Source organism: Myodes glareolus, chromosome 11 (assembly GCF_982192425.1).
Source record: "Myodes glareolus chromosome 11, mMyoGla1.1, whole genome shotgun sequence".
Taxonomy (NCBI): Eukaryota; Metazoa; Chordata; class Mammalia; order Rodentia; family Cricetidae; genus Myodes; species Myodes glareolus.
This window is the reverse complement of record NC_142036.1, coordinates 55895759-55908633: the sequence shown is the minus strand read 5'-3', so window position 1 is coordinate 55908633 and position 12875 is coordinate 55895759. Positions and strand designations below refer to the sequence as shown.

Below are 12875 nucleotides of genomic sequence, written 5' to 3'. Positions count from 1 at the left end.
TAGCTCTTATAAAGCTGTGCCTAGCACACCTAACGTCATAGTTTTTAAAAACGAAACTTTACTTTATTCAGTGGGTCCAGCAAGGGCAAGCACCTGCCAGAACTCCTAGGGCTACATAATAAAACCAATGGAAAGTAAACAGAAAACAAAATAGCTATGCAGCTATGTGTTATAGGTTTTGTTTTCATTCTTCTTCACGTGTGTGCTTGAGTATGAGATCAGCCAGGGAGGAAGCCCCAGCCCCTGAGATGAGTGTGACCTCTGGCAGGTGGCCAAGCTTCCCTCTGGGCGGTAGAAGAGGCGGGAACCAGCGCAGCAGGGGAGGAGAGGGCAAACGTGGGCCACGGTGGCCTGTGGCAGCTCCCTCAGAGGTGGCAGCTCCTGGAGATGGATGCCAGGGACTGTGAAGCAGCCTCAGAACCCGGGCCCCCGGCCTGTGCCTACGTGGCCTCCTGGTGGGATATGGTCCTGAGGAACCTGAGGTGAGTGTGTTTGGTCTGTCAGTCACCTCCATAGCCCCGCTGTTCCAGGCAAGGGTAAGGCAGTTGCTGAGGCCATAGGAATGAATTGTTGGTCCATCATTCTCTGCGGTCTAAAGAGCTCTGAATTTTAGGACTGGGGTTTGGTGGGGGTGGGGGGCTGAGGACAATGGGAGCAGGACAGGGACAATGATTTCCTGGCTTCTACATCCTCGCTTACTCTGCAGTTCTGGAAGATAGCTTCCTTCCAGTCTTCAAATCCTACCCAGGCCAGCAAGGCAGGCAGGTTTAACTTTTTAGAAATGTATAAGGGTTTTGGAAATGAGACTCTAAAAAGCTGGGTTTTCTTATCTGCTCAATTTGCAACTCTACTGGATGGATTTAAATATTACTAATACAACTTACAGTGTGCTGTAATATGGGGTGGACTCTTTTAGGGTCAAGGGACTGTGTAGGTGGAGAAGGATCAGGTAGTGATAAATACCTGGTTCCTTGGGTGCCAGTTCCCGGGAGTGGCGAAATTATCCTGTCTCCAGTTGGAGTTCAGACTGGCTGAACTTCTGGGTGTACTGCAATCACTTTGTCTGCGATTACCTGTGTAAATCCTTAACATTCTTAGTGTCTGAAAATGTCTATTTATCATGGTGTTTGGTTTGTTTGCTTTTAAACATTCTGGCTCCCATAAGTCTGGACAATCAGTCATCTCCAATCACTTGTTCGATCTGTACCACAAGGCTAATCTTGTTTGCATGGGAGCCAAGTGCTGGGTTTGAGACAGTGGCCCCAGGAGGTGTGTGTATCTCTTTTGTTTTGTTGACCCGGGGAAGGTATTGTTAGTTTTGCTTCATTTCGTCTTCGTTTTCTTTTTTAGTTTTTTGAGACAGGGTTTCCCTGTGTAGCCCTAGCTGCCTTGGAACTACCTCTGTAGACCAGGCTGGCCTTGAACTCACAGAGATCTGTCTAACTCTACTTCCCAAGTGCTGGGATTAAAGGCGTGAGCCACCACCATCTGACCCTACATTTCTGCTTTCTGTTCCATTTTAACTTGTGCTGGTTACAAAGTGCTCTAGGATCAAAGCCATGCACAGGAGACCTCACTTGGGAGTGCCTTAGGCATGATGACTGACAGGGATCATTTGCTCTTGTGTCATTGTGATAAAACATCGTGACCAAAAGCAACCTGGGGAGGCGAAGGCTTATTTTTGTGTTAGGGCTTATACTCCATCATGAAGAGAAGTTAGAGCAGGAACTTGAGGCAGGAATCTGGAGGCAGGAAGTGAAGCAGAGGCCAAGGTGGAACGCTCATTAGTGCCTTGTTCATCCTGCTTTTTTTTTTTTTTTTTGAGACAGGGTTTCTCTGTAGCTTTGGAGCCTGTCCTGGAACTTGCTCTTGTAGACCAGGCTGGCCTCGAACACACAGAGATCCACCTGCCTCTGCCTCCCGAGTGCTGAGATTAAAGGCATGTGCCACCCCTGCCCGACTTGTTCATCCTACTTTTTAACATCACCCAGAGCCACCGACGCCAGGATGGCATGCTCCCAGTGGTCTGGACCTTGTCACATCAATCGTTAACCAAGAAACTGTTCCACATCCTTGTTTACAGGCAAGCTAATGGAGGTACTTTAACTTAGACTCCTCTTTCTAGGTAACTCTAGTGCCAAATTGACAAAAATCTGACCCAGACCCGTTCCCTGCTAGTGTGTTTATTTTAAAAGTTCATCGAATACAGTTACTATTTAAAGTGGATGGGACCATGAGAATAGATCTTTACTTACAAGTAGTACAAGATAGGAAAATGAAAAATATTCTCAGACAGGAGTCAGGAGGAAGAAGCCTAAAGGTTGTTTTCCTCTTTGATCACTGCCCTACGTCATCACCTTTCTGTTCTAGATGTTTCGCAGAGGGCTTCTAGGAGGGGCTGAAGATCTTACTAAATCTTCCCTCAGTACCGGTCACCTCATATCTCACGTGCTAGCACACTAGGACTGGTACCCCCGGGAGTAAACAAAACAGGAAAATTCCTGGACTTGCCGAGCTCCTGGTGACTCATTTTTCAACTGTAGTTAAAAACATAAAGGATGAAGCCCTCATGTCCCCATGCCTCCCCCTCGTGTCCCCACTGTCAATCTTCACCGTGTGGGCCAGCAGATACGGAGTGGACTTGGACGTGTGGTAGACAGAGAGGGATGTCAAAGAAGCTGCACTATGCTGTGTGTATTATGTTTGTATGTTATGCAAAGCCTCAGGACCTGGCACATAGGGATGCATCAGAAAACAACCGAGGGTCAGTTCGAGGCTCTGCTTATGAGTGAGAAGGGCAGAAAGAAAATTCCACAGAGGGAAGGGCTGTGTAGAGAGGCTTTGTCACCACGAAACACCTGAGTGCATGCTAAGAGAGTGAGACGGAATCCAGTCAGGGGGGCACGGCTTGAGACGCCTTGATGAACATGGGCTGACTGCGTCAGTCGGCAATGGAATGGAGGTACAGCAATCTGGCTGAATGTTGTCTGATCTGGGTTCCCCGAAGCTGCCTTGTGGACACCTCTGGGCAGGAAGGACTTGCTCTACATAAGCTCTGACTCCTGCAGGTTTTCACCAGGAACTCTCCCCGGCATGGTTGGCATGGTCCTCGGGTCCCTATGAGGCACCCTGTGGTTGCAGCTGCCTCTGATCAAGAGGCGGTGAAAGAACACCCCTGTTCCCAGGTGGCTGTTTGATGTAGCCGACCTGTAGCCAGGACTGGCCAGGAACCGCTTCCCCTGCTCAAATCAGGTCTGCTAGCCGCTGGTGACTTTTGATCCTCTGCTGTTCTGGGGCAAGTCAAATTGACAGCCCCCTCATTAAAAGAAACGCCTTTGCATTATTGATGCTGGGGGATCAGGTCATTCTCTTCTCTCCCCGAAATGGCTCTCGCTGAAGCGCCTTGAGCTATGTGAGAAAAAGGTCCCATATAAATTATTCCTTAAAAAAAAAAAAAAAAAGATAGAAAGAAACATATTTCCTTTCAATGCCTCTGCTCCCCAAGCAGACAGACCTTCAAAAGGTAACTTAGCAGGAGACTACCCAGCCTACCTTCAAAAGATGACTTGGGGGGAGCCTGGAAGGCAAGGGGAGTGCGGATTGGGGAAGGGTGTGCAGGAATGCAGAGACAGATAGCAGGGGGGCGCACTGGAAGGAAGCCTACCCTCGCCGACTCCTGCTCCCTCTGCCCCGGCTGCCTTGATCTGTGGCTCAAAGCAGAATCTCTGGGTTTAGAGACTTTCATCTCTAAAACCAGAACAAGGCCCTGCCCTTTCTGCAGCCTCCATGGTGGCTGTTCTAGAGTGTTATGAAACAGTCCTCTCCGTGTCCTTCTTGCTGGTTCTGTGGGCAGGCAGTCGCCCATGTGTGATATATTTGCAGAGCTGCCCGTGACTTGGAGGCTGGCATAGCTTTTGTGCTGCTAGCAGACCTGCCCAAAATCCGTGATCTGTCATTTCTCTTCAAGGCTCTTTTGGGTATGGATAGACGCTTTGGGTTTTACGTCATCAACACTTGAAGGAGAACTGCTTAGAGGTTGACTGTTTCCATAACGGGCGGCTCCCGTCAATACAGGGACAGAAAAGGGGGGCAGAAATTAAGGAGGAAGGGACTCTGAGACAGGGCGAGGGGGCAGAGGGGAAAGGGAGCATGAAATACCATTCCCCAGGAACAGAGTTTGGGTGGAGGCCAGCACCGTTCCTGGGGTTCTTTTTGTGGGGTCCTCTTTGCCTGAATGGGGAGCATGTAGAACTCAGCATGTCTGTGACAGCTTATTAGAGATTATGGCAAAATTCTGGGATCAGGCAGACTCGGGGACAGTGGTTCATTCATTGGAAGGAGCCTTGACTTTAGACACTCCTCGTCTGCAAAGCAAGGTGACGGCAGTTACTACCTGGTTCCCTCTGGGCTAGCAGATGAGGTCAAAGCAGCCTTCTAAGGACATCACATCGAACAATCAGTGGTAACCATAGTTACCATAGGGAAAAGGATTTGCGTAATGGACAGTGGGGATGTAAGTGGGAAGCAGGAGATGTTGGCTCAGCTCTCAAAAGGAGGGCACGATCTTGAACTTCATGGAAAATGTGACTCAGGACAGGTGGCCTTAGTGGGCAGTCGTCACTGGGCTGTCACGGCACTGAGCTTCAGGTGGTGTGTGTGTTGAAGAGCACAGTAAGAGAAAGATGTAAGGGCCAAAGAGCCGCTCATGGTGCGCATACATACACGTTGACAAAACACACATACACATAAAATAAAAATAAATGCCAAAAAAAAAAAAGAAGAAGGAAGATGTTTGTGAACCAACGTCACCCTGCCCTGGCTTCAGTCCTGTTGGAGAACCTTGGCGTCCTTTTCTGTCCCTGGTACTCTCTCAAAGTGGGATCTTCTCTAGTTTGCTTTCAGAGACCCAGCCAGAAGAGCAGTTCTAGTGGATGCTCCCTCAGAGCTAGCGGGTCTCTGAGCAGGGCCACAACTAAGCTGCCTGCAGCTGTTAATGCTTTGGGGCCCTGTCCAGGCCTCCTATGCGCGGCTTACCCGGAAGTGTGGTCCTAGGTTGCCCTCCTGCTCCAGCCATGCTAGGCTTATTCAGGGACTGGCAGGGGCTCTGTCTGATGGCCTTCCTTACCTGGCTGCCCAACAGCGCCCCTTTACATAATTACAAGGAACCGCGTGAAGGATTTTGTTGACATGCCAGGATTAGACTCTGGAATTTGGTTTGAAGCTTTTTTTTTTTTTAAAAAAAATATTTATTTTTATTTTATGTGCATTGATGTTTTGCCTGCATGTATGTATGTCTGTGTGAGGGTGTCAAATCCTGGAGTTACAGACAGTTGTTAACTGCTTGTGAGTGCTGGAAATTAAACCTGGGTCCTCTAAAAGAACAGCAAGTGCGCTTAACCGCTGAGCCACCTCTCCAGTCCCTGGATTTGAATATTAGAAGGAAAGTAAACCAAGACAAAGCTGGGGCTGATCTTGAAAACTTTATTCCTCCATGTTTTGCAGACTTTTCCCATCCAACTGCTCAGCACTCACGAGAAAAATAGCTGCTGAGTACCGAAGTTTCACGAGCAAATCTTTCAAGGAACGAGTTTTTCCTCCTCTCATGAACATGTTGATTTATTTCAATTTTTGTAAGTATGCACTGCCCATGAATATTCCTACATAAATTCTCCCAAATGAAGAACTCACTGCTCTTAAAGTCATGACACAAGAAAAATCACTTGCTACAAAATCCTGGCTAGACTCACATGGTTGGAAACCTCCTATAGTGATGGTTAGCACAAATTCATCCATTCTGCTAGTAAGATGTATGTATGTTCATAGGTCTTTGTGTATGTCTGTGTGTATGTCCATGTGTGTATCTCTGTGTATGTATGTGTGTGCCTGAATGTTTGTATGTGTATGTATGTATGTGTATATCACATATACACATATATGTATATGAGTATGTGTATATGAGAGTATGTGTGTATGTATATATCTGTATGTGAGCATTTGTACATATGTCTGTGTGTTTATGTGCATATGTGTGTCTATGTCTCTGTGTATGTTTGTGTGTATGGGTTCATGTATGTCTGAATGTATGTTTATATGTGTATGTGCACATATGAGTGTATGAATGTGTATATATGTATGCACATGCACATATGTGTGTGTATGTCTGTGTGTGTATGTGAGCATTTGTGTGTGTGTGTGTGTGTGTGTTGACATTGAGTGCTCCCAGATCTGGCTAGTCTCAGTAGCTTACTCTGGGAATCCCTTGCTTTTCCTCTCTGTTGCTGAGATTTCAGGCTGGCTGCCATGTCTGCCTAGCTTTTGTGGCAAGCAAACATGTTATCCATTGACCCATCACTTCGGCCTTCTAATCCTTCTTCTTACCTGAGCAATTATAGCAGAGGAGATAGAGACATAGAGAGGTTGACCTTCCCCCCACCGAAGCCCTCGCTCTAGTGTCTTTCACTGTGTTGCATGTCAGTACTAGCTATGTTTTGCCTTATAGCTAGTGATGATGGTATTTCTTGTGGGTTTATTTTTGCCTGCTTCTACTTACCTTTTTAGAGAAATGGTTTCTTCTGCTTTTAGCGCCAGAAAGGGTGAGGATCCTGCTTAGCTCGCAGCTTAGAACTGATTAGCTTAAAGAAATGAAGCTTCTTTGAAAACTGACGGACAGACATGAAGCCCGATGCTGAGGGTTGGACTATAATTTCTGCTTTGCAGATAAAACCCCCCTTGTGGACTTAAAGAGACCTGAGTCAAAGATCGCTCACACAGTGAACTTCTACCTCAGGCCTGAGCCTGGGGTGCTGCTCGGCGTCTGGTGAGTGAGCTAATTGACGCCTTCTAACTCTCTAACTCTGGTTCTTGTGCGTGTGTGGCCTGTAAATGTGTCATCCTGTGAGCCGTCTAAGATGCCCCTGATCTTCTCACCTGCAGCAACTGTAGAAAGAAGAGACGAGCGAGGAAGATGAGACAGACAGAGAGATAGCGACACAGACACACGTGAGGGATGTGAGATGGAGCAGAACTGTCTGCTGGGAGAGTGTAGAGGAAGCAGGGCTGTGCTTCCTACCTGTGCAGAACCTGGCTGGCTATGGAAGCTTCTAGAAGCATTCCACACACCTTTCCTTTTATTGTGGCAACTCCCCTGCTCCATTTTACTTACAGAATGTTTGTTTTAGAGTCTGAAGTCGGTCCCACCCACTTCTGCCTTGTTCCACCCACCCTTGCCGGCATTCCTCGGCTGCAGACACACTCGCTCCCTGACAAAAGCCACGACCAGGACTTGCTCTACTCTCTCTTTTTGCCCAACTCTCCATGCCTGACCCCACTCTCACTCATATTTTGGGTCTCGCTCTGGTCACTTTCAGGAAACCTTCCTTTCCCCCACTCTTCATCTCCCTCTTTAGGGAAATGCGCTCTGGCTGTCTGTGTTCCATACCTAGGGCAGCTCTTTCCAGTGTCATCAAGTAACATGATTCCTTACTCACTTTTGCTTCCTAATAAGACTACAGCTCCCAGGGTGGACAGCCTCTGCTGGTGGGTTCATCCATAGCCTCGCTCCAGCACACAGAGAAAATCCAATCAAGGTCAAAGGAGATCATGTACCTTCTATTTTATGTCTGCTGTGCTAATCCTGGGAATCTTCTCTTTGGGTCTATTGCTTGCTCTTGGCTTCCATCACCAAGGCTCTGCTTCACAGTTCATCTCCGTGAGTCTTAAGTTCCAACAGGAGGACGTTCTAGAATGGTGCATATAACTTTTTCCTTATCCTTAAGGACAGTCTAACTAATAATTTGATTGACCACATGGGCCTGGTGAGGTGGCTATGTTCATGAGCAGCTTACCCAGAGAAGAGTAGCACCAGGGTTTCCGGAGGCCCTACGGAGGGCAGGCTTCTGTTCCTTGGTGATTGACAGGACTGAAGATTCATTGCCTCTTGGCCAGTTCTGCTTGTCCCTGTGAGATGGTACAAAGCAGCTTTTTCAGGGTTCTCTTGTTGGCCGAACAAGACAGAAGAACTTGAAGATGGGTGTTTACGGTCTCGAGGCCACTTGGTTTCATAGTTGGACTGCATGACTCCCCTTGAGTAGTGACTTCAGAGCTGGGTAGTTTAGAAATGAAAAAGGCCTGTCTGTGGAGAAGAAACCTGTGTGTATAATCTAGGAAGGCTGCAGAGGTATGTTACAGGCTCACCTTAAAGCACCTGCCTTATGCTCTGAAGTAACCATCACTTAATGGTAGGTGGAGTGCTGTCCCTGTTTGCTTTCTGTTGTGGTAAACACCGTGACCAAAATCAACTTGCTGGGGAAAGGGGTTATATCATCTTAACAAGGTACAGTTCATGATTGAGGGGTGAAGGCAGGAACCCTAGGTAGGAACCTGGAGGTGGGAACTGAAGCAGAAGCAAAGGAGAACGGCTGCTTGCTGACTTGCTCCTGGACTTCCATTAAGCCAACTTCCTTCCTTCCTTCCTTCTTTCCTTCCTTCCTTCCTTCTTTCCTTCCTTCCTTCCTTCCTTCCTTCCTTCCTTCCTTCCTTCCTTAATTCCTTCCTTTCTTCCTTCCTTCCTTCTTTCCTTCCTTCTGTCCTGCTCTTTCTTCCCTCTGTCCCTCCTTCCCTCCCTTCTTTTCTTCCTTCCTTCTCTCATACCTTACATCCCAACTGAAGTTTCCCTTCCTCCACTCTTCCAAGCACCTGCCCCCTCTCCTGGGTCCATTTCTCCATTTACCTTCAAAAAGAGAGCAGGTCTCCCAGGGATAGCAACTGAACACAGCATAGTCAGTTACAACAAGACTAGGCACAAACCATAACATCAAGGCTGAATGAGGCAACCTAGTAGGAGAGCAAGGGCGCCAAGAGCTGGCAAGAGTCAGAGACACCCCCACTCCCACTATTGGGAGTCCCGCAATCATAACATATATGCAGAGGGCCTAGCTCAGATTCATACAGGGTCTGTGATTGTTGCTTTGGTCTTTGCGAGCCCCTGTAAGCCCTGCTTATACACAGTGTGTAGGCCATGTTCTCATGGTGTCCTTGACCCTTCTGGTTCCTATAAACCCCCTCTCCCTCTTCTGTAAGGTTCTCCTGGGTCACCTAGTATTTGACTGTGGGTCTCCGCATTTGCTCCCATCAGTTCCCAGATGATGCCCCAATTTTAGTAATTATTTCATTGAATTTATTTTCCCCAGTTGGGTTCTATCCTGAGTCTTTGGGCTGTCTAGCCTCTGGTTCCTGGTCATCCAGGCAGTGTCTGGTGTTGGTTCCCTCTCATGGTGTAGGCCTCAAGTTGGACCAGTCATTGGTTGGCCACTCCCACAAGTTCTGTGCCACCAGCGTGTCTTGCAGGCAGGACAGATTGTAGGTCAAAGGTTTTGTTGTTGAGTTCATGTCCCAGTCCCAGTGCCGGAAGCAGAAGCCTTGCCTGCCTCTAGAAGGTGACCAGTTGAGGCTCTGTGTCCCCCTTACTATGAGTCCTCGCTAAGGTCACTCATCCATCATAGATTGCAGGGCATTTCCACTGTACTAGATTTCCACATCATTAGCCATCTTTCTTATTGGGGCCTTCCCTCATGAACTCGCAATTAAGGAAACACCCCACAGACACGCCCACAGGCCAACCATGGAAGCTATTCCTTAGCTGAGGTTCACTCTTCCTAGGTGTGCCAAGTTAACAACCAGGATTGGCCGTCACCTCACTCACATGATGTTGCTGAACATCTTTAATTGTTATTTTAAAGTCCCCATGTGTTCATATGCTGAAATCTGAGCATCCAAACGTAAGCAGCTATTGAAATGTGTAAGTGTCTTAATGATACATTGGTTACTGAGAGAGAAAAGAATAAAAGTTCAGGTTCAAATTCAAGGTAAATGTCTATTATCTTTTACTTGTTTCAGCTTGTTTTTATTTTTTTGTTATTATTTCATAGCTTGCACCTAAGAACTGCATTCTTGAAAACTTCTTAATAGAAACAAAGGTTGCAGGAATTAAAGCAGTAACCGGTGACATGCCCTGTGTGGGGAGGGCCATAGCAATAACAATTTTCCTCAGACATTTTGTGCTCTTGGACTTTATTATTAGCTTAATAATAATGCATGTGTTGCTCAGTTTTAAAAAACTGTTGTTTTGAGATATAATTTGATATATAATCTTTGGCATAAAGGCCTGGAAAGGAAGCGAGTTTCTGCCTTTGCTGTTTGCAAAACCTCTCCTTTCTCTTCAGGCACACAGTCCCCAGCTGCCGGGGAGCAGAGGCCAAGGGCAAGTGTCGCTGCTGGTACGAAGTGGCCCTTCATGATGGGAACCCGATTATTGTTTATCTTCATGGCAGTGCGCAACACAGGTCAGCACTCTGCTTGGAGTAGCTATCTGTCTGTGTCTGTCTGTCTGTCTATCTGTCTGTCTATCTATCTATCTATCTATCTGTCATCTATGTATCTGTCATCTGTCTATCATCTACCTATCAATCAATCAATCTATCTATCTATTTATCTACCTTCATCATCATCATTATCTATCTACCAGTCATCTATCTATATCTATCTGTCTGTCTATCTATCATCTATCTATGTATCTGTCATCTATGTATCTGTCATCTATCTATCATCTATCTATCTGTTTATCTACCTTCATCATTATCTATCTACCAATCATCTATCTATATCTGTCTGCCTATCTATCTATCTATCTATCTATCTATCTATCTATCTATCTATCTATTTTTGAGCAATTAAGAGCATTTCTAAACCATGGGAAACTGAAGGAAGTTTTCAACCACAGACATGCCTTCGCCTATTTCTATTCCTTCTTTGCAATTCGAAGGTGTTCTGGCAAATGTCTTCTTTTTAAGCCATCAGTCTGCATGTAGAATGATGTGGGTCTGTTTTCAAAAGGGAGGGAATGAAAATTCTTCCAAAATGTCCATATCAATTTCAGTTAAGCCACTGACTGGTTCCTTACTTCTCAGGATTATCCAAGATGATAGATTAAATCCAAATAGAATCAGTGTTTTTAAACGAAGAAGGGACTAGAGCTAGCAGCCTGGAGGAAGGGGGTCTATGTATGTGTCCAACGGGAAGAGCTGACTATAGAAGACTTGACAGAACCACAGCCTTGCACAGGGCCACTGGGAATGTCGGCCCAGCCACTCTCCCCTCAGTCTCAGACTGGTTGCTTTGAAACCTAGTAGCTAGGAATAATTGTTTCCAAATGGCTTCATGCAATCCTCTTCATTTGGCATGTGAAAGTTTCCCCTGCTTTTCTTTGAATATGTGCATAGCTTTCTATGAGACGTGTATCCCCATTGTAATACTTGCTAGTTCCAAATGGCCTCCAACAGACGCCATGGATTGACAAACCCATGGGCGACTGGAAAAGGTTTAGGCTGCATTAGAGGGCAAATAGAGAGCAATTTCCACATTGGTGGTCTCTTCCAGAAAATGATGGGGGGGGGGAGTCCTTTACTTAGCATTGATTCCCCTTTATGTGAAGTCTGATGTCTGAGAGAAGTCGCCTGGAACTCTGACCACAGAAACTGGGGACTCTGATAGATTCCACTCTGACATATTCATGCTTCAGCCCAGTCTCTGTGGTCCCTGTCTGGCCTTGCCACAAAGCTGGCCTCCGAGAAGCCTGTTGTCCTTTGATGTGTGCTGTCAAAGCCTTCCCTGGCCCACATGATTATCAGCTAGGGACTGCGGAACTGCTGGCGGGGGGGGGGGGGGGGGGGGGGGGGGGGGGGGGGAGGGGGGAGACAGAGGATAGGGGCGGGGGGGGGATGGGGGGTGGAGGACGGGGTGGAGGGGGGGGGGCGGGACAGTGTATTGCAAACCCACCCTCTCCTTCATGTCTGGTGGGGGATGGGGAACAGGACACACACACTTCAAATCAAGTGACAGTCTCAGGAACTTGCCCGCTGGCCAGCTCGCCTGTGTCTCTTTGTCATTTTCTGTCAGGTGATGGCTTTCTCAAGTCTTGCCTGCTCTTGGGAGCTTTCTTGCTCTGTCTGTTTTTGAATTGCATTCCCTAAGACTTTTTTTTTTTTTTTCGGTGAAACTGAACAGTGGGCCTTGTTGAGCATTGCTCTGATTTATGAAGCTGGACAGTATTGTAGGAGGTTTATTTAAAGGCTCAGTACTGCCAGGCCTTTGCCTGGGTGTGAACCTGGAATTGTCCTCAGTTGACCCAGATCCGTGGGCCACGCCCTCCTCAGCCTCTACCCTGCGGTCTCAGCTCACAGTCAGCAGTACTGAGCCCACAGTACTCAGTACTGAGTCCCATTCCTCAAACAGGAAGCCACAGGAGATTTTGCGAATGCAACCAGAATCAATGTATTTAGGTTCCAGAGCTATGGGGACTTAGGACTTTTGGACCCATCCCCAAAGTCGTATATAAAATCTGAAGTATGGGCCTATTTTTGTTTCTAGGAAATGGATTTGTAGCCTTAAACATCCATTGCTCATTAACACCGAACAGCTTTGATTCCAAGGCTAACGTTTTTTGAAGGATTTTCTACCTTTTGACTAATTTTTTGCTTTCCTTTGTTGATGTTGTCATTCTGGGCGTGTTTTGTATTTGCAAAGGCAAGTCTTTCTCCTCCATTTCTTCCTGAGCTTTGTGGCAGAGTTAGTGGGGTTAAGACAATTTGTAATTGAGCTCAAGAGACCCAATCTCCCCTTGCCCCCCAGTTCTGAAGCCAACTCTTTAGAACCTTTCCTTTCAGCTGACGAGAATGGCTGGAGGTGAGCCCTGCTGCACAGAGGTGGGTTAACAATACTTCACCCAGCGTTTGTGTTGGGAAGTCCTGGAGAGCCCAGTGCAGCCAAGGAAGGTAGGGGTGAGGGTGGGGGCTTTTGGACATTGGCCCTGATACAGGAAA

The 12875-nt window shown here is 47.0% G+C and overlaps 1 protein-coding gene across 1 annotated transcript in view; it reads left to right on the top strand.

Annotated features, from left to right (window-relative positions):
• Positions 1–354: 354 nt before the first annotated feature.
• Abhd12b (abhydrolase domain containing 12B) overlaps positions 355–12875 on the top strand; it is a 29956-nt gene continuing 17435 nt past the window's right edge. The window contains exons 1-4 of the mRNA XM_048415395.3: positions 355–482; positions 5503–5630; positions 6718–6817; positions 10221–10340. Of these exons, the coding sequence (XP_048271352.2) occupies positions 388–482; positions 5503–5630; positions 6718–6817; positions 10221–10340 (443 nt within the window). The 5' untranslated portion in view covers positions 355–387. The remainder of the gene's footprint in view (positions 483–5502; positions 5631–6717; positions 6818–10220; positions 10341–12875) is intronic.